At 54.0% G+C, this 26,700-nt stretch overlaps 6 protein-coding genes across 6 annotated transcripts; 4 read left to right on the top strand and 2 right to left on the bottom strand.

The window, feature by feature from the left end:
* Nucleotides 1-1,575: 1,575 nt before the first annotated feature.
* Nucleotides 1,576-3,055, top strand: PG998_003437 (uncharacterized protein; the record flags this gene model as incomplete). Its single annotated transcript, XM_066870255.1, has 3 exons — nucleotides 1,576-1,705; nucleotides 1,763-2,031; nucleotides 2,444-3,055. 3 exons carry the CDS (start codon nucleotides 1,576-1,578, stop codon nucleotides 3,053-3,055), a joined length of 1,011 nt encoding a protein of 336 aa, XP_066734005.1.
* A 3,630-nt stretch (nucleotides 3,056-6,685) lies between these two features.
* On the top strand, nucleotides 6,686-8,645 carry PG998_003436 (Transmembrane protein; the record flags this gene model as incomplete). The annotated part of the gene is made up of 3 exons (XM_066870254.1): nucleotides 6,686-6,725; nucleotides 6,922-7,499; nucleotides 7,563-8,645. 3 exons carry the CDS (start codon nucleotides 6,686-6,688, stop codon nucleotides 8,643-8,645), a joined length of 1,701 nt encoding a protein of 566 aa, XP_066734004.1.
* A 1,416-nt stretch (nucleotides 8,646-10,061) lies between these two features.
* Nucleotides 10,062-17,460, bottom strand: PG998_003435 (THO complex subunit 2; the record flags this gene model as incomplete). Its single annotated transcript, XM_066870253.1, has 5 exons — nucleotides 10,062-12,609; nucleotides 12,668-12,756; nucleotides 12,808-12,957; nucleotides 12,998-15,517; nucleotides 15,661-17,460. The coding sequence occupies 5 exons, from the start codon at nucleotides 17,458-17,460 to the stop codon at nucleotides 10,062-10,064; spliced, it is 7,107 nt and encodes a 2,368-aa protein (XP_066734003.1).
* A 962-nt stretch (nucleotides 17,461-18,422) lies between these two features.
* Nucleotides 18,423-20,082, top strand: PG998_003434 (uncharacterized protein; the record flags this gene model as incomplete). The annotated part of the gene is made up of 3 exons (XM_066870252.1): nucleotides 18,423-18,468; nucleotides 18,570-18,960; nucleotides 19,014-20,082. The coding sequence occupies 3 exons, from the start codon at nucleotides 18,423-18,425 to the stop codon at nucleotides 20,080-20,082; spliced, it is 1,506 nt and encodes a 501-aa protein (XP_066734002.1).
* A 2,016-nt stretch (nucleotides 20,083-22,098) lies between these two features.
* PG998_003433 (Repressible high-affinity phosphate permease) lies at nucleotides 22,099-24,517 on the top strand (the record flags this gene model as incomplete). The annotated part of the gene is made up of 6 exons (XM_066870251.1): nucleotides 22,099-22,614; nucleotides 22,682-22,775; nucleotides 22,838-23,307; nucleotides 23,368-23,968; nucleotides 24,046-24,078; nucleotides 24,138-24,517. The coding sequence occupies 6 exons, from the start codon at nucleotides 22,099-22,101 to the stop codon at nucleotides 24,515-24,517; spliced, it is 2,094 nt and encodes a 697-aa protein (XP_066734001.1).
* A 228-nt stretch (nucleotides 24,518-24,745) lies between these two features.
* PG998_003432 (glycosyl hydrolase family 43) lies at nucleotides 24,746-26,362 on the bottom strand (the record flags this gene model as incomplete). Its single annotated transcript, XM_066870250.1, has 1 exon — nucleotides 24,746-26,362. The coding sequence occupies one exon, from the start codon at nucleotides 26,360-26,362 to the stop codon at nucleotides 24,746-24,748; it is 1,617 nt and encodes a 538-aa protein (XP_066734000.1).
* Nucleotides 26,363-26,700: the final 338 nt, after the last annotated feature.

Below are 26,700 nucleotides of genomic sequence, written 5' to 3'. Positions count from 1 at the left end.
GGGAACCGTGGGGGATGACGGTACGAACGACTGAAATGCGTGGGTGGTCGATGTGGATGGGAAGGAAGAGCTGGCAGAAGGAGCTGGCAACTGACCAGAAACTGACGGGCTATTATTACGATTTTCCCATTCTTCGACGTTCAAATTCTCCAAATTCCCGTACTTCGTTTCTTGTTGATTGTTGCTTTCGCTCTTCTTTCCCACCTTCTACCCCTGTTGAGACGCATGCCTGCTTTCGTTCGTTGTTCTTTTCACCCCCTCCCCATGTTGTATTGTCTCTCGCTTCAAACAACAATTGTTCACTAAAGTAAAGTCACCCCCAATAAACAACAGGCTTGCCTGCTGCTTATCGTTCGTTCGTTCGCTTTCGCTTCCTTGGTAAATCACTTTTCCCAGCCCAGCCTCGGTCTCTTCTTTTTGCTCCATTGCTGTCACCCTTGCTTCTTCTTCTCTTCTTCGCCAGACCCCAGCCAGCCAGAGGGAAGACAGACAGACAGTCAGCGTGCGTGCACACAACACACACATACGCACCACACGCACACGCACAAGCACAAGTAACCCAGCTGCTAGTACATCGCGACCAAATCGGGAAGCAGGTTAGGTACTTGTTTCGCGTACGACGACCTCAATTTAGGTGCCTACCACCACCACCCAGCCCGCTCTGAGTCTGTGCTAGCTTTTTGTCTCTCTCTCCTCTCCACCCCTGGTCGACTACTGCAGGCCAAAGGATTAAAAAAAAAAAAAAAAACCACATCACCCACACCACAACAAGGACAAGGCAGGTCAAGGATACTATCCGGGACCATTTCTTGGTCTCTGAACCCACCCGTCACCGATCGTTCTTGGCGCTTGCACCAGCAACTCGTCTCCAATACTTCCCGGCTTTTCCACATCGCCTCTACCCAACTCAGGCCCAATCACGTCCTGCCTGCTTAGCATTTTCGAGACCCGGGTCTCAGTCGGCGGCACTCTTTTCTGCTAGCCCTCCGATTTCTCTTTTCCCCTTCCCTACTAGTAGCTAACACCTCCCTTCCTCTCCCTCCCATCCTCTCCCTCCCATCCACAGACCTCATAATCTGTGTGTCGAAAGCTTGACCGTCCATCTGTTCTTTCTCCCTCGTTTAACAGAAGGACATCGCCCGACAGTCAGGTCTCCGGCCTCCTCATCCAGCTCACGGGCCCAGCAACCGTACTGGACGACGCCAGCTCCATCGTTCGAGGAGCTGTTCGTGGTGCATTTCAATCCTCCGCCACAGAACAGACACGTTGTCATGGACAGGGACAGCAGCACTTTCCACCTGTGAAATATACGTGTTACAGCACGACTGCCTCTCCCATCCCGACACTTGGTTGGCGATACCAGATTGTGAGTAAGGCGTGAGTTGGGCAGCTTGGCCCATGCACATGTTTCCCCAGTTGGCCCGGACCTGGTCGATTATCGATATCCAATGCTCGTTACGCATCGACAACACAATTCTTATGCCCATTATTGAAAAATGGGGGGTTTTATTCATACAACTTGTGGATTCCTGCTAACCACTGTTGTAGCAGATTGAATCTTTCTAACAACCAATCATGGTTTACTCTAAATCGACTGGGTCTTTACTGACTCTGGTCACCTTGCTGACCCTGGGGAAGATGTCCATGGGGGCTTCAATCCCCATGACATACTGCGCCAGTATCAATACTGGCTCGGGCAGTGGAAGTAAGTTCTACCATATTCCAGTACATCCTCACCTGTTAGTACTGACACACTCTGAAGCCAGCAGCATCTACATGTCTGATGGCCTATGCCGCGATTCATGCTCGGGCTCTGCCTACGCTGTTATACAAGGCCAGAATTGCTGGTGTAGTGACATCTCACCTGCCAAATCCGTCACGGTCTCAACATCAAAATGCAATAAGAAATGCTCCGGTTATCCCGATGATACTTGCGGAGGAGATGGCGTCTGGGGCTACATGGCGCTCGGCAAAGACCCTACTGGTACCAAAGGAGGCGACAATCCGTCGCCGCCTGTAACAACTGCTCAGGTGAGTTCTCCCAGTTGACATTCGTGTATTATGCTGGTTTCTCTTTATGCTTTTCTCGGGGGTCATGTCCAGTTTTCTTGGTGTATCAAGCGTAGGCAGGTGTGGCGCCATTGTGTCTTATGCTGCTTTTTCGATTGCATTGTGTGCATTCCTGGCGACATTGACCGTATGGGGGATCTCTTACTTAACAAGCGTGAGATGTCAGGGCACCGTAACTGAGACCATACAGAATACTGTTACCCTCAGTCCTACTACTCATGATAATCCACCTGTCTTAACCACTGTTGTTACTACTAAGCCGGCTGTATGCAACCAACTATATTTCCTTATGACCCGCCCCGGGGTCACTTCAATTTCTTTTGTCATGAGATAGGTAGAATCTCTACGTCGACCATCTTACTAACTGATACAGCCCCGGCCTACATCTGATCCTACATCTGATCCTTCACCAGAGCCTACGTCAGACCCAAGCACCGAAGAGCCATTACCGAAACCATCGCCAAGCATGCTCGTCTCTACAGTAACGAAGGATGGTAGTGTTAGCGTGGCAACTGTTACTGTGTATCCGCCACCAGTATCGTCCGGTGCCAATACCAAGGAACCCCCTGAGGTTGAATCCGGGTCCAAAGGGTTGTCGACTGGTGCAGCAGTTGGTGTGGCAGTTGGTGTCCTAGGATGCCTCATTATTATGGGTGCCATCGCGGGTTTCTTCTTGCTTAGGAGGAAACGACGCCAGCAGAACCAGGCCTTGCTTGACCGCCAGAATAGCGTGCGAGGTAGCTCAGCTGGTATGATGAGTACACCGAGAACCGAGATGGCTTCAACATGGGACGGCGATTCGATGGGCCGAAGAAACAGTCGACTTATGCCTCATGATCCACGCATGGACCCGTACGCAACCAACATCTATGGCCGCTTCGACAACAAGAGTCACGAAAGCATCAATACCCTGCGGGACGACAGAGACTACTCCAGAAGAGTACTCCGCACAACGAACCCCGACCCCGACGGCGATCATCCGTAAAAAATATATGATTTGTCCCAGGCAAGTCCAGGGTCCGTAAGATGGGATTTTGATGACGCACACGACACACGCGGAAGGGTCCAAATTTGGTTCACCTGCATTTTTTTGAGATACCAGGACGGCGTTCTAAGGAGAGTTGGGAATTCTAGGACAGAGAAGGGAGTTCAGACACAATTATGGCAAACAATGGCCGGCAAAATATACGACGGAGAAGCGAGGCTCTCAGGTGGGGGACTGTACGAAACGCTGAAATCTAATATCTACACCACCGCCATGCCGGGGACTAGTTCCCAGAATCGCTAATAAGATGACGACGGCAACGTCCTCAGTCACTTGGTCTTGGTGCGCGAGAAAATCGAGAAAGCTGACGAACTGTTCGAGTATCCGAGATCAGGCACCGCTTGCTTGCGGGCATGAGCGAAATCACGAGCGGACTTAGTAGGGCAGACCGTTACGGCGTTTAGGTTTCTCGCAGGTTATGTAGCATGTACATACGGGCGTGTAGCACCCTTGCGGACATAAGGTTGAGTTGATTATGTCCCTTGACATGATCTTCGCGCTCTATTCTGGAGTATTATAATCATAAAGCAAGGTAGTCACAATAATCGACTAGCCTACAACATCTGGCAGCATAAATGGATATACTGGATCGCCCAATGCTAAACACAAGTGACTACGGTTCTCTAGGCGGACATGATTATCCAGGTCAGGATTCTAGGGCAACGTGTGGTTCGCCAATCCTATGTCAAAAGATATCAAGACAATGAGGACACTAATTCGGGGTTTAAGATGAGGATGTTCATAAAGAATTCATTGTGGCTATTCTTTCTAACAGCGGCGTTTACCCTACCGGCGTACGATGATCCGTACTTAGCAAGCAGTTCTGCATTTGAATATAGCTAGACTGGATGGAGCGAGCCAAATTGCTCTGGACAAGCGTCGATGCCCGCACATGGTAGGTTTAAAATAAAGGGGCGATTTCCTGGAGATTAGCTACGGAGACCAAGCTCAACTACTAGAGATCTAGCGCAGCTAGGAGAAACAAAAAATTGGCCGGGAAAGACCCTCTCGGCGGCTCGGCGAGCAAGGCACCAGGCACCAGACACCAGGCCTCCCACCTACTACTACTGCGACTACTGCGACTACTGCTGGACTAGCACGGCTTGTGTCGATGGACGATGACTTGCATGTGTTGAGCGGGTTTCCTTCTCGGTCGACTGCGGGGGCTCATCACCGACGACCCGGACGTTCGGGCTTTTGGTTTCGTTAGGTGATTTTGCGGCAAGCCGGTCATGGATGGCAAGCAGGTAATTGGTAGGTATTGCAGCAGCCATGTACCCCCCACCTGTAGATGTCAACTGAAAGGACTTCACATGTTTTTCGTTCGTGTACCATCAGGTGCAGCTGATGTTCCACCGAGCATTTTCTTTTTCTTGGACCATAGCCAATGCGTCATAGAAGTGCCGGGCGTGATGCGGTGGCTGACATATGCCGGCTGGTCTTTTCTTTTTCTTCTTGTTTCTTCATTTGACAGTCATTGCTTGAGGTGGCCGCTTTGGTGTTACCATGTGGCAAGGCTGACCTTGTTGGTCGTGATTTGACGGCGTGGACCCAGCTTCCATGGATGCTGTTGGGCTGACTATTATCGCTGGCTTGAGAAGTCCGCGATGCCGTCAAGCTCCCGGAGACGGCACGCCCCGTGACGGTGCCCGCGTCTCCTACCGAAATTCTAATGTGGCAGAGTAAGGTTTGTGACATGCTCCGTGGCACCCCCCTCATTCCTCATCCCGACCAGCCTATCTATCCCCCTTCCCGAATAAGGGGCTTTCGCCCTCAACCCTTTCTTGGCTGATAGGCAAGTAAGTGACCGATCGGATGATAGTTTTGCTTTTGGTAGTTCATGCAGAGTCGCCTGCACTGTATCCCCCTGCTTGTATGAGAAGAAAGTCAAGATCGGCTGCAGCTGGAAACGTCTTGTTTCTGTACCCCTGACCGCATTCTGACTCGGCTGTCTTACTCACCCATCCCCATCGTCAATCCTGCATGAAGATGCCCCCGGATGCCCGGCTTCCATCGTTTGTCTTGGGCAATTGTGCTGTGGAATAGGCGCCCCCAACAAACATATGCAGTGCTGACATGCGATAGCATCCCTCGGCTCGACTCGAACTGGCACACGACTGCATCGCTTCGCTGATATGTGAGCGACTGTACGTCTCAAACCCCGCGATGGCCTTGCGTCAATCAGTGCCCCTGCGAGCATCATGAGAAGCGTGAACGGTGCCAGCAGTCCCTTGAGAAGGGGATGGATGCCCAAGAGATTGGTAGGGTTCGTAGATGCCGAAGAGCTAAGAATTGCTTGGCCGCCTTTTCGATTTCGTGTGTAGACGATGCTGTCCGTCGTGTCTGCCTTGCGGTGACGGAGAGGAGATTGATGTTGTTGTCCGATACTATTTATTCTTTTTACCTCGGTGCACACTTCTATGGGTCGTTCTATTTCCTCTTGGGCCGTCGTCCGAACGTCCGACCGCCCGTCCCATACTTCAGCTTTGACGGAAGGAGATGGCCAACATGGTGGGCGGGTGATGTGCCAATCTAAGGTTAAAGGTTGATGGGACGGGATGGACGAAGGCGACCGGTTTAGGTTTATAGGTCAGATCAGACGGACAGATGATGCATTGATGGATTGACACGATGGATATGATATGATGCGATGCTGGCCGACATGGATAGGAAGATAGGCTCGAGCTGCTAGTCAGGGCCAGCCTTAAGGGTAAGGGTCGGGCTTCGTGTCACTTCATAGGGATCCCCCTCTCGGCCCCTCAGCCCCTCTGCCGCCCCTCTAGCCCTCCAGCCCTCCAACCCTGTCAACCGCTGTTGCCCACTGTCGCAGGAGCAACCCTGCAATCTCGGCCTGATTCCTTGGTGGGCTCGTCGCACAACAACGCTGCGCCTCTGCGCCGCTTGCGTCTTTTGCGTCTCTTGCGTCTCTCTGAAGCGCTGCTGTCTCGCCCGTTGCGCTACCTGCACCTGCACCTGACATGGTGATGCAAAGAGCGCCTACACCACACCGTCATTCCAGCACTGCCACTTCTTTGTGTGAGCAGCGACTTAGTGTGTAGTGTGATCTTTGCATGGCAAACCCGTTGCTGTATTCTCTGCCCAACATCTCCTTAATGCCGTCACATATATAGCATCCATCCATCGCCCAACTAGTCTGTTTCTGTCTCTTGGCACAATCTGTTTTATGAGGACGCTCCTTCGTTTCGCAACGTCGCAACACAGCCAACTTTTCTGCTTCCCTCTTGCACCTGGCACCCGCCGCTCCCAACTATTAATTAGTAGAACAAGTGCCCGTTTGCGCCCATCAGCACTTTCCTGTGCTCGTGCCGAACTCACGTATTCCGACCTCCGAAAAACGGCACCGCATTGTCATAGACTGAGAGGGATCCGTGGCAAGCGCGAGCGCTGCCGTCTAGTGCCGAGCCCTCAGGGACCGTCGCCCTCGACACGATAAGACAGGAAAGGGATACGGAATAGTAGACGCGACTGGCTTCGAATGGTTTACTTGGGGGAGAGCGCGAAGAGAACAAGCGGCCGAATGACGGCCACACGACACAACAAGCGCCCATGATGAATTTAACATGTAATACCACGCTGGAGGAGATGCGAGGTAAGTTCTTGGCTTTCCAGCTATCAACCGTCTTGCCTCCAAAAACATCTTGGCTCCAAATAAGCCTCGATCATCCCGTCTCGTCCTGCATGCGCCCCCCGATCGCCAAGATAGCCCGTCAGAAGTGATGGGAAGAAAATGGAAACGAACAAACATGATTGATGCTGACCACCGTATTGGCGTTTCTCCCGTACAGTCACTTCTGAAGTAGACCTCATCCCCGGCTTCACTTTCCACCGGCTGGCCACCTTTATCGGAGGCGCCTGCGCCATCATAGCCATCATCACGAGCCTCTTCTTGGTATGGCAGCATGCCCTCAACTACACCAAGCCCCGCGAGCAGAAGCACATCATTCGCATCCTGTTCATGATCCCCATCTACTCCGTCTCGGCCTGGCTGTGCCTCTGGAAGTACTGGCATGCCGTCTATTATCAGGTCGTCAGCGACTGCTATGAAGCATTTGCCATTTCCTCCTTCTTTGCCCTTATGTGCCATTATGTCGCCCCCGACTTGCACGACCAAAAGGATTACTTCCGCTACATGCAACCCGTGGTACCCTGGGTGTGGCCCATCAACTGGTTTGCCAAATGCTGCGGCGGCGACCGCGGCGCCTGGAGGACCCCGAAGAGCGGCTTGACGTGGTTCAACATCGTCTGGATCGGCGTATATCACTACTGTTTTATCCGAGTGGCCATGACCATCACCGCTGTGGTCACCGAGTATTTTGACCGTTACTGCGAAACCTCGAACAATCCCGTTTTTGCCCACATCTGGGTAAGTTTGCGTGTCCTCCAATCTCCATGAGCAGGCGCCCTCTAACCCTACTGTTTACTACAGGTTCTCGTCGTTGAGTCGCTAGCTGTGACTATTGCTATGTACTGCCTCATTCAATTCTACATCCAGATGAAGGAGCCTCTGGCCGAGCACAAGCCCTTCCTGAAGGTCTTGGCCATCAAACTGGTCATTTTCCTGTCTTTCTGGCAGACCACTGCCATCTCGGTGGGTACATCTACGTTGGGCATTATTCAGCCCAATGAAGTTCTGGCCTACCCTGACCTCAAGGTTGGCATCCCCTCTCTGCTTCTCTGTTTCGAGATGGCCATCTTTGCCATCCTGCATCTGTGGGCTTTCCCCTATCAGCCGTATGTCCCGGGCGCCAAGGCATCATATTACCCACCTTCTGACCCAGCCCTGGGGTTGGGGAGTCGGGAAAACGAACACGGCAAGCCACAGGGAGGCTTCATGGGCCTCATGGCCATACTCGACGCCTTGAATCTTTGGGATGTAATCAAATCCTTTGGTCGCGGTATCCGTTGGCTCTTTGTTGGTGTTAAGAAGCGCCACAACGACGTCAGCTACTCAACCAAGGTCAACTCAGAGGGTGTCGACACGAGTTATCCTATGAGGCCTTATGGAAGTGACTCGGGCACCAAAAGCACCGACCACTTGCCCATAGCCAGCGAGTTCCGCCGAAGTCAATTCGGGATACCCGGCGAACAGATCTTGACGAGGATCCCTGAGGAGAATGCCGCCTTGATCGACAACGCCCAAGGCATCTCCGGGTCTCCAACTGGACGAGGGAGGAACGACAGTATCCCCCCTTATCGGGACCCGCGTACGGGCGAGTACTTTGATGGAATTAATCCACACGATGGACAGCCATCAGCACCGCCCAACTCGGCTTTCAAGCCATACCAGCCGTATCCAGGTGATAACGGCGATTTGGGCGAAGCCATGCGCCCGCAGCAGAGTGGCACTCCTTACATGGAGAGCGAACGGCAGTATTACCAACGCAAGGACCGCAACGGCAGCTTCAGCAGGCCGAACCGGACATCCACCCAGGTGAAAGTCGGGAACGCCTTATGGGGTGACAGGGGGCCGCAACCGCCAATGCCGCCGCCATCGGGCGGCGCTTTTTAACTAATAAGACGAAAAAGAGGCGAAGAAACAAATATATAAGCATACCCGCCATATCTTTTTGACGAAGCTGTAACGATACCAATGTAGCCCCTATACATTCACACGTTGTTGAAGTAATTTGGCTTTTACTTCTTTTCTTTGTTTTATTTATCGCATCGAGATACCACCCAATGATCCATAATCTGGCTGGCTGATTTGGATCTCTTCAGTTCGGCGTCCAGGACAGCATTAAAAGCTATATACCATCACTATTTTACCATTCACTGTACTTAACCAATGCTACACTCGTATAAGCTGTATTTTTCGTGACTGAGCAATCAAAATTTATCAGTTGACGCAACGCGGCTTGGCCCAATTGAATAATGCGAGAGGTTGTAGATATTCCCACGGGGATTCCCAATCTCACGCCTTCTGAAGCTACGACGTGGATACTAATAAACGAGCCTGCGTGCGCCCTTCTGAAGTTTGCCTGAAGGATTAAGGGGGAAACACGTTCACTACCTCAGTACATATCACAACCAAGTCCGTTCATCTCCCTATTGCTCCAAACATTTCCATGCCCCCCCTGCTGGGCACATACAAAGCGCTCAGCTCATGAGACGCCGTCGAAGAACGCATTCCATTAGCCCCCCATATATCTCACAGTCTACCTTCCTGCCTCCCCCTTTCCTTGTTTGTGCGGCTCATCTCATCTACCCCCGTCACCACCAAACTCATTTGGGTTGTCGATAGTGCCTATGTATACAATGCCGATGCAGGAATTACGAAATTCGGAAGTCTAAGAACATAAAATCGCCGCCTTAATAAAGGCGTGGGGTATCACAATGCGTCTTCGAGTCTCTCTCTCTCTCTCTCTGTCTTTCTTGCGTCAGATTCGTTGGGGTATCTCGATCGAGTAAAAGACGAAAGTGCGAAAGCGCCTCCGCTAGTAGTAGGCAGCAGAAGTGATAAGTAAAGGATTATCATTCGTCAATAGTGCTTGATGGCTGCTGGATCCTGATGCTGCTGCTCCGGAACCTGTCTGCCTGGCCGGTTCGATAATGCTGAAATATCATGTGCGGAAATTCACTCCCAGAAGCCTCCTGAATACGCCGGCCGGGTACTTTCTTGTTCTCCCTGTAGTGTTCCTTGCCTTTCCCCTTGAACGCCATAGCAATGTCTTCATCGCGGAAGAAAATGAAAAGGAAATAACAGGACCAATGCGGATGAAGTAAATGATGCGATTTGTTTTATAGGAAATTCCAATTGCTGAAGAGTAGCGACCGGTTGTTTTGCTCTGACTGTAAAATGCTGCCGCCTCTCTTGCTTGCTTGCCCGCATATCTTCTTTCTCGATCTCTTTCGCATGATGTACAATGTGTGATACATGGGTCGACAGTGGACTTCTTCAAGACGTGGGGTAAAACCTCGTACGCTGCTAGCGCTGTCTCTGTCTCTTGTGGCTGTCGGGGGTCGGCGCCGTATAGCCTCCCTCATCGCTGCGGCGCTTTCGGCCGCTCCGCCCGCCGTCCTCGCCTCCTCCTCTTGACTCTCTGGGCCTATGGTCCTCGCCCCGCGGGGTTCCGCCAATTCCGCCCCCATGGCCGCCGCCTCTTCCGCCTCCACCACTACGCGAATGCTCTTCGTGGCGGCCGCCTCCGTCGCCGCCACGGTGGCGAGACTCACGTCCTCCGTCACCACGTCCATTACCCACCACTTCAGCACGACCACCGAATTGAGAGTCACGGGCATTACTCGAAGACTCCCGACCAGACCGCCGCGAAGAAAACTCTCTGCCGCCACCGCCTTCTTTGGCTCCACTGCCTGGCACGCTAGCACCCAACTCACGCTCATGGTAATCGCGATGCTCCTTCAACCTCGAGTCACGGCTCGGGCTCTGATCACGACTGCGGGTAACGCGCTCCGACTGGTCATGGTGACGCCGGCTTCGCTCGCGATCGCCACCACGGCTTGAGCGCTCGTCACCATTTGCGCCACCACGAGACGAGCCACCTTGCTCTACGCGATCTGCGAAAGGCTCAGGCCCCCGCTCATGCACAGGAGTTGATATGGGCGAGGCCCCTGTAAGTACCTGAGCATCAGAGCCAGCAAGATTGCTGCGTGAACTGCGCCCCCGCAGGCTGCTGCCACGCCCAGCTGGATCAGTGCCAGAAAGGAGATTGTTAATGCCAGCAAGCTGTCTTCGGCTCCCACCCTTCGCCCGATCAGTGGACCCCGAAGGACCAGTTGGCACAGACGGGCTGTTGTTTCTATCTGGGCCCGGGGTGATAGGCAGCGGCCCCGAAGACTGACGAGAGCCTCCGAGGCCGGAAGGCATAGAAACCCTGTCCGGAGTTTGTAATGGTGGCAGAGACCTGCCGTGCTGAGACGGACCGCTGGGTGGCTGCTGGTTTGCACCAATCTGATTCATACGATCAGGATGAACACCGACAGAGTTGGGCCCGGAACCGGGGAATGTCGGTTGTGGAGAAGACGGCTGTGCTGAACTACTGCCCAATTGCCTGAGGCGATCTGGATGGATACCTGGGCCTGAACCAGGGGGCGCCGCTGGGGAGTTCGCGGGCGCATTTCCGGATGTGGCAGCAGTTGGCGGGCCGCGACGTGGTCTAGACGACGCAGGCCCGGTAGGAGGAAGGTGCCTCTCGGGAGATGCTCCCCGTTGGGGCGCATCCATGTTCGGGTATCTGCTATCACCACTACGAACAGGCTGTTGCTGGTTCTGCGGCGGCGGACGCGGCATGTTACGACCTCGTCCACGTGGACCCTCAGGAGCGTGCGTTGGCATATCTGTCACCGATGGGATGGCGTTCAGTCGCCCATAATTGGGGTCCTGCTGGCTTGCTCTAGGACGATCCGTTTCTCCACGGGCGCTCGATGGAGCTGACTGGAAAAGAGTGCCCATGTCGCGTGGCTTTTCCGGGTGTGTACGATCACCTTCGCGATCCGCCCGGTGGCCAGAAGAAGGCAAAACTTCGTTTCGGTCATCTCTGGAAGGCGTTGAATGGTCCCCACGATACGGACGAGATGGGCGATCTTCCCGAATTTGCTCTCCGGATCGTGTTTCAGGACGCTCCGCCTTTCGCGCGGGAGAATGGTGGCGGCTACCACGATCGCGACTTTCCTCTCTCGATGGACGGCCTGTCGTCCTTGAATCGGCCATTAGGGCGGCGCGAGCGGGATTGACTAGCGGATCCGGTGTATCGGCCCCGATAAGACGCGCTCTTTCAGGGTTGACTGTTGGACCAGGGATTTCGCCTTGGGCAGGAGGGGGCATCGATTTCGTATCTGGTTGCACATCCCTTGGGCCACGGGACGACTCTGTGGGGCGTGCGGCAGTCGCAGAAGCTGCACGTTCCCTGGATGGACGCGTTTCTCTGTCATGGGCAGCCGGTGGTTCCCAGCGAGGTGGACCCTCAGTTCGTGGCGTGGTCCGGTCTCGGTCAGAACGTGAGACTTCCCTGGGGAGGCTATCCGCTGGACGTCTATCATTGCTGAAGGAGTCTCTTGTTGGACGGCTAGGTCTCGCGCCTTCGTTGGCTCTTGGCTCTCGAGCTTCGCGTGGATCCCGAGGTTCTCTAACATCCCTACGTTCTCTGGTATCCCGGTGTTCACGCGCATGGCCGCCTTCAGCCACAGCGCGGACTTGGGCGAATTCATCCTGCCTAAAATGACCAGGAAGTGGCACATCAGGTCGGCTCGGCAACCCAGGGGGAAGGCTGGGTAAAGTCGAAGACTTCAACGGTTCTCGCCTGGCATTAGGAGCTGGGCTCTGGGTTGACAGACGTGTGGTTGGTGTGCTTGGGCGACCTGGTCTAGCAAGCTCCGCCTTCTGTGGGAGTGTACTTGGCTTAGGCAACGTTTCATTGTCTTTCCTTTGGGTGTTTGCCGAAGCTGCCGAACCAGGCCTGATATCCTTCACCTCGCCATCTTCGTCCTCGGCGGCTGTCTTTGATCGTCCGACACCGCTATGGCAAGGTTAATAATCTGTATAAAAAAAACTGTTCAATTGTACATCCGACTTACCTCGTAGGCTTGAATTCCGGCGCACTGGGCCGGAGGCTTGGTGGCTTGCTTGAATCCACTGCTCTCTTGTCTTCAGATGTGTCGCCGGTCTGGCTAGAATTAGAATCTGATTGCAAAACCATTGGCCGAGAACTACTTACAACGTTGGATCGGAACGCCTGCACCATGACCCATCTGGATTCGTGCTTTTTCAGAGCCGAAGCAGCTGTGTTAGCCGTGACAGACAAGTCCACACGGTGGCCCTGGCCGTCTTCGTCATTCTTGGTAGCTGCTTCACGCTCTGCGATCTTCTGCAAAAAGTTGCATAAACTGTCTGCCCATGAAGTCGACTGCGGGGAAGTAATCGAGGACTGCTTTAAGGATGGTAATGGCGTTGCGGATGTGCATCCACTCAGTTCCCTGGAGGCAAGATCGTAATGCCGCGCATAAATTTCTATGCCATGCCCAAAGCTGATCCCGGAAGTGATCATGCTCCAACATAGATGAAGGCTTGCCCTCCTCGTCAACTGCGGTAGCAAACCCAGCGTGCTTGCCGTTTCTGGTTGCTTCCTTCTCGTAAGCATCCTTGCTCTTGTGCCACTTCGCAAGGTCCCCAAGGGAAAGCTTGATGAAGCGTCCCAAGAACTCAGCCTCGCGAATACTACAGCCAAAGAGCATAGTCCGGAGCCTGTTGACGTTGAAGAAGCGCTCATATAGAGTTGTGATTTTGAAGTTGGCCACCTGGTTGTCGTGCAAGAATCGGATCATCTTATGGCAAAAGTCTGCGTCGCCTGGGGAGAGCATCACTCTTGGGACAATGCACTCCTCGATCAAGACATCGGCAATCGCATTCGACCTGTCCTTACCACCTGAAATCCATGCTGGAGCAGACTTTAAAAGCATAACCTTCGTCTTGCCTACTCTCTCCTTAACGTGGTTGACTTCTGTGGTCAGCTTCGAGGCAATCTGTGTGAGTTCGTCACGTCTGCGTCTGTTTTTGTCTTGGCCATTTTTGGTCATATCGCTGCGGTCCTTTTTGAGGAAGTCCAACTCCCTTGATATCCGTACAGTCTCGGCGTTGTAGCTGCTGGCTGGAATGCTGAGGTCACTCGTCTGTAATGCCCAGAACAGGACATAGAATTCAGGACTGATCGAGCTCCATAAATCAGGTGGCAGTTGAGCTTGAACAGCTTGGATAATGGGATAAAGGACTTCGAGGAAATGATCTGGCTTCTGAGAAATCGCGCTCGGAGTCGGAGGACCCTCCACAGATGGTATTTTGTTGTCTTGGCCATCAATCGCCATTTGATCCTCGGATGACTGTTGCGCTGCCAAACTGTTATTGACATCATCTTTGCTCTCCATAGTAATATCGCCTTCCACATCTGCAGCGGATTCAGCAGGTGTGCTTGATGAGAGTCTTTGACCCTTGAAACCAACTGCACCTGGGCCGGTGAGATAATGGGCAAGGCTAACACGACCAATCAAAAAGGCCAGGTCTGCATCGAGCCCGTATTCGGTCATAAGCTCCGCAATGCTAGGAACGAGGGTATCAAACTCTTCTGGCTGAAGGTTGCTTCGCAGCAACTCGACATATTGGACAAGGGCTTGTTGAGAGTCGTCAATAAGAGTCGCTATGTACTTGATGTGCGTGTCACTCTCCGAAAGGTGGTAGATGGCGGACTGTCTATACTGTGCCATATTTGTCAAAAGCCGCGGGGCAAGTCCGGTTTGGACTAAAGCTTTCATAAAGCGAGAGCCACTTTTGGTGGATTCGAAGCGCTTGTCCCCTAGATTGATGAACGTCTGGCGCCTGAGCTCCTCGCCACCACTGAGAGCGGCCAGTTGCGCATCAGTGAAGTCGATATCCGAGACGATGCCACCCATGGATGTGACCAGCTCGCGCAGAATGACGAGGTCGGTCGAGTTGCCGCGAGAGAGCTGGTCATTGACGTACTGGATGAGGGGGGTCGGATTCATGTTGCCATAACGGCGGAAAACCTTTCCTGAGAATTTGGAAAGCGCTTGCAGCCATTTGCTTGTCAGAAGGACGGAACCTTCTTGGGTCCTGCTGCGCTGCTTGCCACCGAGTGAGCTCATGAGCGACCACACCAGAACATCGTGGCCAAGATCGGTGAAATACTTTGCACATTCAACGAATGCTTCAATCAGGTTACTGTAGGCTTCGATCTGATCAAGTGCAACCTTACAGACGATGCCTGGTGAAAATAAGGCAACCTTGGCGAGGTGTTTGGCTGAGCTGGAGATATTCTGTAACGACAGGCGCTTCAGAATCGCCAAAGTGTCCAGGCGAGCGTACTTGAAAGCTTTTGTCATGGCTGGGACTCTGGAAATCTGACCTTCGTAGCATTCGGCGTATATATTATACCGCACCTGGCTCGGGTAGTGCTTCAGGAGATTCCAGACAGCGTCAACAACATCGACGTTAGAGTTGGCTAGGTTCAAGGCTGGGACAATGATTCGCTTCAATAACTCTTGCCACCTGTCGGTGTTCGACTTCGAAGCGTCTAGATGCAAACTTCTAGCGCCAATGGCTGTGAGTTTCTTCAACAAGGCAGGTGACCTTCCGATATTCACGCCGGAGACATTGAGTAGAGTGCCGCAGAGCGTGAATACGTCATCAACCGTGTGGCAGATCGGGACATTATCCGACCACTCCTTAAGGTAATATTCGTAAGGAAGGCCCCTGTTGAAGCCATTGGCGTGAGGCCACTTGAGGGGTTTTGGTGGTTCCCGTTCAGTCAGCTTCACGCTACCCTTGGAGACCCCAGATTGATCCGCGGCCAACTCCCGTTTGCAGGCGTTGGATTTGATAGGCGTCGTTTCTTTTGGCCGCGTGTCTCGGAACACCTTCTCAATCGAATAAAGCAGAATTCGATTGATGGGTGAAATGATCTCATCAGGATAGGCATCCGTCAACCAGGGAAGCGCCCCAGCATAAAAAGGGCTTCGGGAATGGCGCCAATCAGCAGGAGGTGCTGAACCAGGTCTACTTTGAGGACCTCTTTTGGTTCAGGGAGGCTCTCATCCTGGGTGGCCTTTGCGCTGGCATCTTTAGAATCTGTTTCAGATTTCGCAGCCTGGGAATCGCGAGTACGGGTGGGCAACGAGGGAAGAGTATCGTCAGGCAACGCGCCAGCCCTTAGCAAGGCATTGGGCTCCGCTCCTTGTCTGTCTCTCTTCTCTTTCTCTTCAAGCTCCTGAGCACGTCTCTCCCTGACTGCGTCCATCTTCTCGTCCTCTGGCCACAGATGGGGATATAAATCAGGAAGGGAGAAGAACCCAACTTTAATCAGATAAGCTGCGAGGTAAAACAGATTGGCCGGGATGATCTCGTCCTTATCTCGTGCTTGTGAGGTATAGAAACGTAGCTTGAACCCGAAAAGCTGGGCTACTGTCTGATTGCCACTTGGAGGCAGAGTCTTGGTTGCTTTAATCCATTCTAGTTCGAGCTCGGTCTTCGCTCGTGAACTTGGTGCGGCATTCAGGAAAGACTCGATGTCCGCATCGGTGGCTCGTCTACCTCCGAGCTCAAAGAAGGCGTCCAGGTGAGCCTGTCGAGCTCGATCCCAGAAAGCGGCATCGCGCTGCACTCGTTTGAGATCCATGTCGGCTTGTTCGTCAGGTGTCAATTGAAATGAGGCGCCTGGCAAAGCCCATCTGGGAAGACCGCCGGTGAGGATAGGGTCGTAGTTTTCGATTTGGCTCGATGGCCACCATGAACTGACCCTGAGGAACATAGTGAAGTAGCGGAAAGTTCGCATCATTGTCGAGGCAAAGACGTCAATGACAATATCTAGGACACGGCCGACATCCATGTCAAATGTGCCGATCAAGCCTTTGATACGCTCAAATCCAGCCTCAACACCTGCTCTGGTCAGCTGCTCTTGGTTTAAGCTATGCGGTGTCCAGTACAGCTCTGTGATAAGCTTGGCGAAGCCCTCCGATTCCTCTCGAAGAAGGTTATAGTTGTTCTGGCGATACAGTATATTCGTACCATAGCGAATACCCATCCTTGCGAAGGTATTTCGGACCAGGCCTAGCTTATCTGCCACCGAAACGTCGAGCGCCTGTCTGAGAAGATCGGGTGACACTTCAGAAGCAACAATGAAGTCACGGAAACGAGGTTTGGAGGCCTCATCCTCAGTGTCGAAGAACATCGAGATTGTGTCAACAAAGAGGTCATGCGCATTAAAGGTGAAATCCATCACCTGGCTGTCGTCAGTCTCAGGCTGTGGACCGAGTATTTCCTTGATGCATGAGCCAGCCTCGTTAGGGTCGAGTCTATTCTCCATGACGGCGCGAGTGAATTCTTGAGATATTGTAGCGATTTCTTCGACATCTTCGTCGTTCCTCGAGGCAATACCATGGTCAATAACCTCTTGGCGGCCAGTTTGCTTCCACGCCGACAAGCGAGGGCTTGTCAGCACCGCGAATGCATAGTTTGACGACATGGCCGGAGACGGAGGAGGAGCCATGGACGCGGTGGGTGTTGCGAGCGGCGGAATGTTCATCGGCTGCAGCGCCTTTTGTGATGCTGAACTGGTGGGTCGTGCGACAGGAGAAGTGACGGAGCCGGGGTTGTTGGTAGCCTGGCCATTCGAAGTAGTTGAATCGCGTCGCTCGGCATTTCTTGATCGGGTGGTCCTACCACCCGTGTTACCAGACCGGCGGCGATTTCCTCCTTCGTACCCGTCGCGATCATGTTGAGCTAGATTTGTATGTGAGGGCCGATGGGGGGACGGTCGAGGAGCATCTGAAGCTGGCTCGTTTCTCTTGCGCTTCGGAGGCATTTTGATCGTCGCGCAGGTTCTGTTTCAGGATCGTCAGTCAGCAGGAGCCCGGAGAAAGATGCATACAGAAATGAAGACGCAATGCGAGTTTCGCGATAGCAAACAGAGACATACTTAGGCTGCAAGGGACAAACGGGAGCTCTGAGAAAGCTGCATCAACCCCTTCCAGACCTATAACTAAGCTGTGGGTGTTGCGCTCGCTGAGCTGAGTACCATTCGGTGGTGTGTCGAAAGAATCGCGCGTCAATCGATGGTTTGGGAGGGAAAAAAGAGCCTTGGCCTAAATGCAGAGAGAGAACAAAGAAAACGGGTATGGAGACAGTGCTGGCGACAAGCTATTCTTGTCTTGAATAAAAGAGTGCACCATGCATGGATGATTTGCCGGTCAAGCAGTCGTCCAGAACAAATTATGGCCGAACAGCACTGAGCACTGCTGGGGGGAAGATGCTCTCAAGTCGCGACTGGCCGGAAGTTGAGGTTGAGGCTGAGAGGTTGAGGTTGAAGCCGGATGGAGCTGGACGCGGCTCGCGTGGAGAATTAGAACGAAGAAGCTGCGATTGTATGTAACCAGGCAGGCAGGCTGTACGGAGTACAGTAGGCACGGTAAGCAGGAAAACAGGTAAGGTGCAAATTCTTGGTCAGCCTCGCTGTCCTTCAAGGGTCAATCAATCGCTCCATTCCCACGGTACCTGCCGTATGTATTCTGTGGGGTTATGTGCCCCACGGGGGGGTGTGGCTTTAAAAGACATGGTGGGCTTGACTCATTGCGTGCTTTTACCTCGACGTTTAGTAGGCAATACATAAGGTGCTGCGATCGTCCTCCGGTTTTTCCAACCCAGATCGATACCTGACGTGTTCATGTGTGTGTCTACAGGGCCATCTACAGAATCTCGCTTTTCGGTTGCAAACACAAAAACACTCACAACGTGATCGAGACTGGTGTCCGAGCTGTGCATTTCAATATGGCACTCGACAGCAACGTCTCGAATGGCTCTGCGCCACGATTTGGTGAGTTACTGCCGTTGGGTGAAGCACTCTCTCTTCCAAATCATCTCTATCCCGAGTTTCGTCTTGCGCCTGCAAAAGTGTGGTGACTGAATACTTCCAAGAAAGAACTCGGCAGCAACCTGAGAATCCGTATGCTGCCATGATTCCGGACCAGGAGATCGCCATTGTCCCCTCCTTCACACTGGAATCGGGAGTCACCCTGAAAAATGTGCCTCTGGCATATACCACCCGCGGCAAGCTGTCCGATAATCGAGACAACGCCATGGTCATCTGCCATGCCCTGACCGGGAGTGCTGATGTCAGTGACTGGTGGGGCCCCCTGCTTGGTGGCCCTGGCCGTGCCTTTGACACCTCGAGATTCTTCGTCATTTGCCTGAATAGCTTGGGTAGTCCGTATGGCACGGCCAGTCCAGTTACCGCCAAAGACGGTGACCCAAGCCAAGGCAGATATGGCCCTGAGTTTCCTCTTACTACGGTTCGGGACGATGTCAAGTAAGTCACTGCGTCGAGGGCGCCGACTAGTATTGAACTGACTTTCGTTATAGGCTACACAAGATACTACTGGACGACCTAGGCGTCCGCCAAGTGGCGGCTGTCATCGGTGGTTCCATGGGAGGTATGCTTGTTTTGGAGTGGGCATATTTCGGCAAAGATTATGTCCGCTGCATTGTACCCATCGCCACTTCTAGCAGGCACAGTGCCTGGGGGATCAGCTGGGGTGAAGCGCAGCGGCAGAGCATCTATGCTGACCCCAAGTACGACGACGGGTATTACACTTTTGAGGATCCCCCGGTGACCGGACTCGGCGCTGCACGCATGTCGGCACTGTTGATGTACCGCAGCAGAAACTCTTTCGAGGCAAGGTTTGGCCGCAACATCCCGGACCCGGCAAGGCACCAAACTATTCGTGAGAGGCCACGCCCCAGCACCCCCTCGGAGGCTCACTTCAACATTCACAACGATGGGCACACGGTTACGCGTACGAATCTATCGCGCACTAGCAGTGGATCGCTCCAGCAAGTTAAAGTAACGAAGGAAGCCGAGGATTCATCCAATAACCCATCGGCCAAGGTGGAAGTCAGCTCGCTCGACCCGCAATTCTCGGGACCCAAGGAGCCCGTTGAGAGCCTCACGGGCGGCGACTCGGTTCCCACGACAACTTACTTCTCTGCCCAGTCCTACCTGCGTTATCAAGGCCAGAAGTTCGTCAAGCGTTTCGATGGCAACTGCTACATTGCCATCACGCGGAAGTTGGACACCCACGACGTTTCTCGCTACCGGGCGGACACCATCGCGGAGGCGCTCGCGCTCATTGAGCAGCCGACCCTTGTGCTTGGAATCGAGAGCGATGGACTCTTCACGTTTGCTGAGCAGCAGGAGCTTGCCCAACACATCAAGAATTCCAAACTTAGCGAGATTGTCAGCCAGGAGGGCCACGACGCGTTTTTGCTGCAGTTCGAGCAAGTTAATCGCTACATCTTGGACTTCCTTACCGAAGTTTTACCCGATATCATGCTGAAGGAGGGCGAGGTGGTAGCAGAATCTGGTGTTGGGGAGATAACCAAGTCTAGCGTATTTGGCGAAGCAGAAGTAGAAGACATTACTGCATGGTAGAAAGTATACAGGATCTCTAGATTAGAACATTGTCCTCCCCCGCATGCTCCTGCACCAACATACTTGTGCGTAATGGCTGCGGTTATAAACAACCTGCTCACGTACCATTTTGTCAAGGCCTTTGAGACATGATGTTCTTGTGTTTTCCCGTGGCCTACGTGGTGTTCAGATACTCCTATTGAATTTCCAATTTCAAGTGGACGGTTTGCTCCGACCTGAGACGAAGGCCTTGATGCCAGTGACTGCAACCCATCCAATCACTACCACCGTCACTGCCAGTCGGATCTCCCTTGCAACGCCTGCTGCTGATTGGCCGAGGTGGATGGCGTGGACATGGTTTATAGTGCCCGAGTGCTGGGCCGCCAGGGCAAACGATTCCATTGTCGATCAGAGAGGGGACCCTGTCCAATACGGAGCCTTGATTAGGCGAAAATGAATGGCGTAATATGCACGCTGGAGAAAATGATAGGAGTTGGTGGTGTCTGAAACGGGGATGATTATTAGTAACCTCGACAAATACGTCAGTAGTTTCGTTGTAGGAGTTTTGCTAGTGTCGGCAGATATCTGCTGACAAAGTACCTTATCCGATGTTATCTGTACAATAATAGAAACATCTATAGTATGAGTCGAGAGCGCATACTGTGCGAAATCGCAGTCCTAATCGCCGACGCGTACTCTACTTGCATGTTCTGCTTGTTGTCTTGCGTGAGCACACCCAACGAGACGGCCATGGTCAGCCAGATTTGTAGTTGTATTGGGGTGTGCCTGAGCGGCCAAGCCTTACGAAATGATACATAGCAAATTAGGAGAACGGTCAAGACTGAAATCCGACTTGCAGCCAACAGCTTCATCCGTCGTCGCCAGAGGGCCGAAGCCGAGGGCACGTTTTCGTTTGTGCGGTTCTCATTGGTAGCAGAGTAGTGCCGAAGCAGGGGGACGTACCGCCTTTCGGTGCAGATACCCGATTGATCCATGTGTGCTGCGCTTGCTGGTCAGCCGCAGTGGGATGTATGGGATGGGATGTAGAGGCTTCGATCTCTCTCGGCGTCACCATCCAGGCAAGCAGTGGCCTTTTCCCAGGAGTAAGTCGGGAAGCATGTTCTCAATTGACATGGTAGGCCGAGAACCCAAGCTTCAAGGGGTCCCAGACTCCGAGATGCAGCGGCGTTCGGGGTTCATCCGTGTGCATTGATTTGGCAGGTGGCAGGTCCAGATTTAGACCTCCGACCATCTAAAGGAATTCATCAACGACGACGCCAGAATGATGCGCCACGCAGGGGTTCCGCGTGTTCACCTTGAGTAAGGTACCCCCGGCCAGCGTCACTTCTCTTCATGCCTCGGCGAAGATTCCATCCATCCCATCCATACCCAAAACCCAGTCATATGTATATATCCCCTTGCCTCCCCGCCGTTGGTTTCTTACAAGTCACTTTATCATACAATGGGACGGCTGCCTCGCTACCCTGACTCCCCCTGAGCGCCATCTTGTAAGAGACCCTTGCCTACCGCCTTGCCCAGTCCAGTGGCACGAGTCTTACGGATCCATCCTACCCATGAGGTCTGCCCACAGCCAGGATTGGACGGCGGCGATGCGGGCTACTCCAGCCCACCGAATACCCCTGCCTGTCTACCTGCCTACATACATTGGGGCTCGCCCACATGGCCGGCCATGCGAGACTGTACACCCTCGACTTGTAAAGCCTAAGGATCTACATCTCCACGCCATCCTGCTTCTTCTCTGATCCCATAGCCTTATATGTTTTCCTCAATTACATCTTTCCATGCCCCAAGCATTACTGGACCTATCGTCGAACCCTATTATCTTGCAACGCCCAACAGTCTCGAGAGCTGACACGCCCTCTTCCCCCCATATCAGTGACCTCTCGACGCCGGCATGTGCACTGCGTAAGGCTCGTGCCTGGCGCAACGAGCCAGGGCCAGATAAAGGGTTCGTCTTCTCGACTAATAGTCGGTAGGTAACCTGCGACAGCGGTTACAGTACACCCAGTAGACGCCATGGATATGCTACCGGAGCCCGCTGCGTCGACTTCTCATGGTCGGACGTTTGGCGGGAACCGCGCGTTCCACAACTTCTTCAACGATTTCAGCCACATCCAAGATCCCAACCTCCGGCGGCGGCTGGCGCTGTCTGAGATCGACAAAGTCCCGTTCGGCGCCTACCACGTCAGGGCGGTACTAGTTGCCGGTATCGGCTTCTTCCTCGACTCCTACGACATCTTCGCCATCAACATGATCACGACGCTGCTGGGCGTAGTATTCTGGAACGGCCCGCCGGAAAAAGCCGTGAATGGATACGGTGGGAACTACGGCACATTGCCGACCCCCGTCAGCCAGACCCTGAAAGCGTCGACTAGCGCCGGTATCGTCATTGGTCAGGTCTTGTTCGGATGGCTGGCCGATGTGTTTGGTAGGCGACGAATGTATGGCGTCGAGCTGGCCATTATCGTGGTGGCTACGTTTGGCTGTACGCTGGTGGCGCCGTCCCAGGCCATGAGCTTTACGGGACTGATGGTTAGAACCAACCCATTCTTGACTATGACTTGCCGGGACTCTGCTAACGTCAGAAATTGATATTAAGGCCTTCTGGAGAGTAATTATGGGCGTTGGAATCGGCGGGGACTACCCCCTGAGTTCGGTGATCACCTCGGAGTTTGCGCCGACGAGATGGAGAGGTAAGCCAAATATCGCTTGACCGCATGTGCGCAGGCGCAAACACTTGGCGCTGACTTCCTAGGTGCGATGATGTCGGCCGTTTTTTCCATGCAGGGCATCGGTCAGCTGGTGGCAGCACTGGTGGCGCTTATAGTCACGGCATCCTTCAAAGACGCTTATCACGGTGCGATCAACGTCGGGTCCTGCGATGTGGTGTGCCAAACGGCTGCGGATCGGTCCTGGCGTTTGATCGTCGGCGCTGGTGCCCTACCGGCTTGCTTCGCCCTATACTACCGAATCACGATTCCCGAAACACCCAGATACACGTTCGAGGTGGCAAGAGATGTTGAAAAAGCCGATGCGGACATCAAGGCCTACATGGCAAGCAAAGCAGAAGGAGATGTCGACGAGGTGAAACAGGCGAGGATGAAGAAAGTTGCATCACCGGCTTTGAATACTCCGACGGCATCGTGGCCAGATTTATACAACTATTTCAAGCAGTGGAAGAACACGAAGATGCTCATTGGTACTACGATGAGCTGGTTCTTTCTGGTACGGAACACTCCATTGCATGGATAACTACTCATCGATTGCAAAGCTGACCAGGTCTAGGACCTCGCCTTCTATGGTCTAGGGTTGAATAATACGATCGTGCTCCATGCCATTGGTTATGCCACCGGCGATACTCTCTACGAACAGCTGCTCAACAACGCCATTGGCACGATTATTCTGACCGTTGCCGGGTCGCTTCCCGGCTACTGGATGGCCATCTTCACGATCGATACCATTGGCCGAAAACCGCTACAGATATTTGGCTTTGTCGCCCTCACTATCATATTCTCCATCTTAGGTTTCTACTACCAGCACCTAAACCAAGGTGCCATGCTCGCATTCTATGTGATTGCGCAGTTCTTCTTCAACTGGGGCCCAAATACCACGACCTTCATCGTCCCGGCCGAGTGCTTCCCAACCCGCTATCGGTCTTCCGGCCATGGGGTTTCGGCGGCAATGGGCAAGATCGGCGCCATCATCGCCCAAGTAATATCGCTCCCTCTCCTTAGTAAAAACTCTCCCGTGGATTGTAAGGGAAGCCAGTGCTCGCCATGGCTTGACAAACTGATGCAGATATTTGCCCTTTTCATGTTGTGTGGCACCTTCGTATCATTCTTAATCCCAGAGACTAAGGGGCTCACGCTCGAGGAGCTAGCAGGAGGTACGTATCCCAATGATAATCTCAGCACACGCGGGAAGTGAAACCAGGGCTATATGGCTGACTATCATATCCCACAGAGCAACCAACCTCATACAATGCAGGCCGCAACGGTAGTTTCATCATACCTCCGCCAAGATGGTGGAATCCGTTTAAGGGGGACAGCCAGCAGGCTTTTTCTACCCCCTCAATAAGGGCACCGCACGAAACCCGCGGGTCGGCATCATGACATCACCTGAGATCGCGGCCCAGCAGCAAGCCCACGACTACCATTCGAGGAGGGCCGGCAGCAGAAGCCACGGCAGCAAGTGGTCGCGGCACAGGGGCGGCAGCGGCGACACGGCAGGAGGGTACGAGATGAGCAGCACCAGTTCCACAACGGGCATCGTGCCGCCGTCGGGTACGGCGGCGCGAGAAGATGGCGACACGAGCGGGGCCCATGGCGGATTGCTGCCTGGTTGGGGCGCCGGCTGGGGCAGGATAGACCGTGGAGGTCACCCGACCTCGATTGAGAACATCAATTTGCAGGACGTGGGCCATCTGTTACGGTAGTGTAGGTAGACAACCAATAGCCGACACGCGTTGACCGATACGAGCGAGTGGAGTGTATGGTCTGTATGGAGGCCTTGTGATTCGCCAGTGCCCCTTTCCACCCCGACCAGCCAGTACCGGTCTTTTACATAAGGTAGAAGAACAGTCCACTACTATTGATGCCCTATCTACACACGAGCACCTCGGGGGGTTTTCCTACTAATTGCATAGAGCCACCCGCTTCTCCTATCAGACCACATACCGATCCGATTTATCTTGCACCGGACGATACACAAAATAGTCGAACTTGGCCTGCTTTGCTGTTCCATTCACATCCGAGCACGCCATGCCCACAAACGCTCCAGTGAAGCTGCCATGCGCCTGGTGGCCGCCGCACTCATCGGAGAGCACGGTCGCATCTAGCACCGGACCGATCTCCTTGAGCTCCTCGCCCTCCATGGCGTAGTAGAACTGGAGCTTGTCACTGCGGGTCTTGAGGGCCAGCTTCACCTTGCCCTCGGCGGGGATCGACACGGGCTCCGGGAACGGCATCGTCAGCTTGCCGTCGGGCCACGACGCCTCGGAGCACATGACCAGCAGCTCCCGCGCCCCGTCTGAGTGCGCCGTCACCGCCAGATAGAAGAAGTTGTACCGGCAGTAGTAGGCCGTCAGCCCCGCAAATTGCCGCTCGTCCTCCGGGATGAAGTCGATCATCGTCTCGGCGTCGTACGAAAAGTGCTGCTGCCGCCGGGCCACCAGCGATTGCTCGAACCAGGAACCGATCGATTCGCGGCCCGTTAGAACGAGCTGGCCGTGCTCGAGGGCCAGGATCCGCTCCGGCTCCGGCGTGCGGAGCCACTGGAAGTCATGGTGCAGCTCGGCCTTCTCGAACGTGTAGCGCTGTTCCGCCCAGTAGCGGCTCTCGTCGGGCGCGCCGGGCACCTCGACGTGGAGCGACGGGACAGGGCCGTCCTTGACGTACAGCCAATCGTCGTCGGCCCAGTACGCCTCCTGGATGGCCGTCTCGCGGCCCAGCACGCATCGACGCTTCTGAGTCATGGGACGGCCGCATAGGTGCACGAGATACGTTTTGCCATCGGGCGTGTCGACGATGTCGCCGTGGCCAGCCCTCTGTAGCGCAGTGAAGGGCGCATCCGCTGAAGACAGGATGGGATTCTGCGGGTGAACCTCGTAGGGGCCCCATATGTCGCGGGACCTCGCCAGAGTGCAGGCGTGCTCATAGGCCGTCCCGGCCTCGGCAGTCAAGAGGTAGTACCACCCGTTGCGCTTGTACAGATGCGGACCCTCGACGAGGTCCAGCTCCGTGCCGGGGAAGATGGTCTTCATGGGCCCCACGAGCTTGCCCTCGGATGGGCTGAACTCCTGCAGCCGGATCCCCGCGAAGTACCTGGGACGGCGCCGGTGGTCTTGGATCATGTTGGCGAACCACTTGCGCCCGTCCTCGTCGTGGAACAGCGACGGGTCAAAACCGGACGAGTTGGCGTAGATGGGGTCCGACCAGGGCCCCTCGATGGCGGGGGCGTGGACGATGAAGTTGTGGGCGTCCTTCATAGAGCCGTCCTTGCGCTTCACGTCGGTGTAGACGAGCCAGAACCGGTCGCCGTCGTGCGTGAGGCAGGGCGCCCAGACGCCGCAGCTGTCCGGGTCGCCACGCATGTCCAGCTGGCTCTTGCGTGTCAAGGGCCGCACCGCGAGCTCCCAGTTCGCCAGGTCCCGCGAGTGGTGGATCTGCACGCCCGGGAACCATTCGAAGGTGGAGGTCGCGATGTAGTAGTCGTCGCCGACCCGGAGGATCGACGGGTCCGGGTTGAAGCCGGGAAGAATGGGGTTGCGCACTTGAGGCATTGTTGTAAACGTACTATTGGTTGGCTATCGGTTCATGTATCTCGACAGTCCATCTAGGCTTTAACACCAAATCAGCTGTAGAGAAGAAGAAAATGGAAGGAGGTCGCTTAGCTTTCTCCGAGCGTCTATATCAGAGATTCGATACTTCAAATGCAGCACTTAAGTAACTCGCCCGAACGCGGAGTAGAGTGATTTAGCCTGATTCCAACAGTATGCCCAGCGAACCCCCCCCACAGATTCCCCAATATTCAGCGGGTAATGGGGGTATAGAGGAGTTGGGGTAAATGAATCTTTACCCACTGCTGCCCTCCACTGTTATTCGTCCCACCTCGGACATC

The sequence above is a fragment of the Apiospora kogelbergensis genome (genome assembly GCF_038363985.1).
Source record: "Apiospora kogelbergensis strain CBS 113332 chromosome Unknown utg000002l_segment0_segment0, whole genome shotgun sequence".
Classification (NCBI taxonomy): Eukaryota; Fungi; Ascomycota; class Sordariomycetes; order Amphisphaeriales; family Apiosporaceae; genus Apiospora; species Apiospora kogelbergensis.
This window is presented reverse-complemented; position numbering and strand designations above follow the sequence as displayed.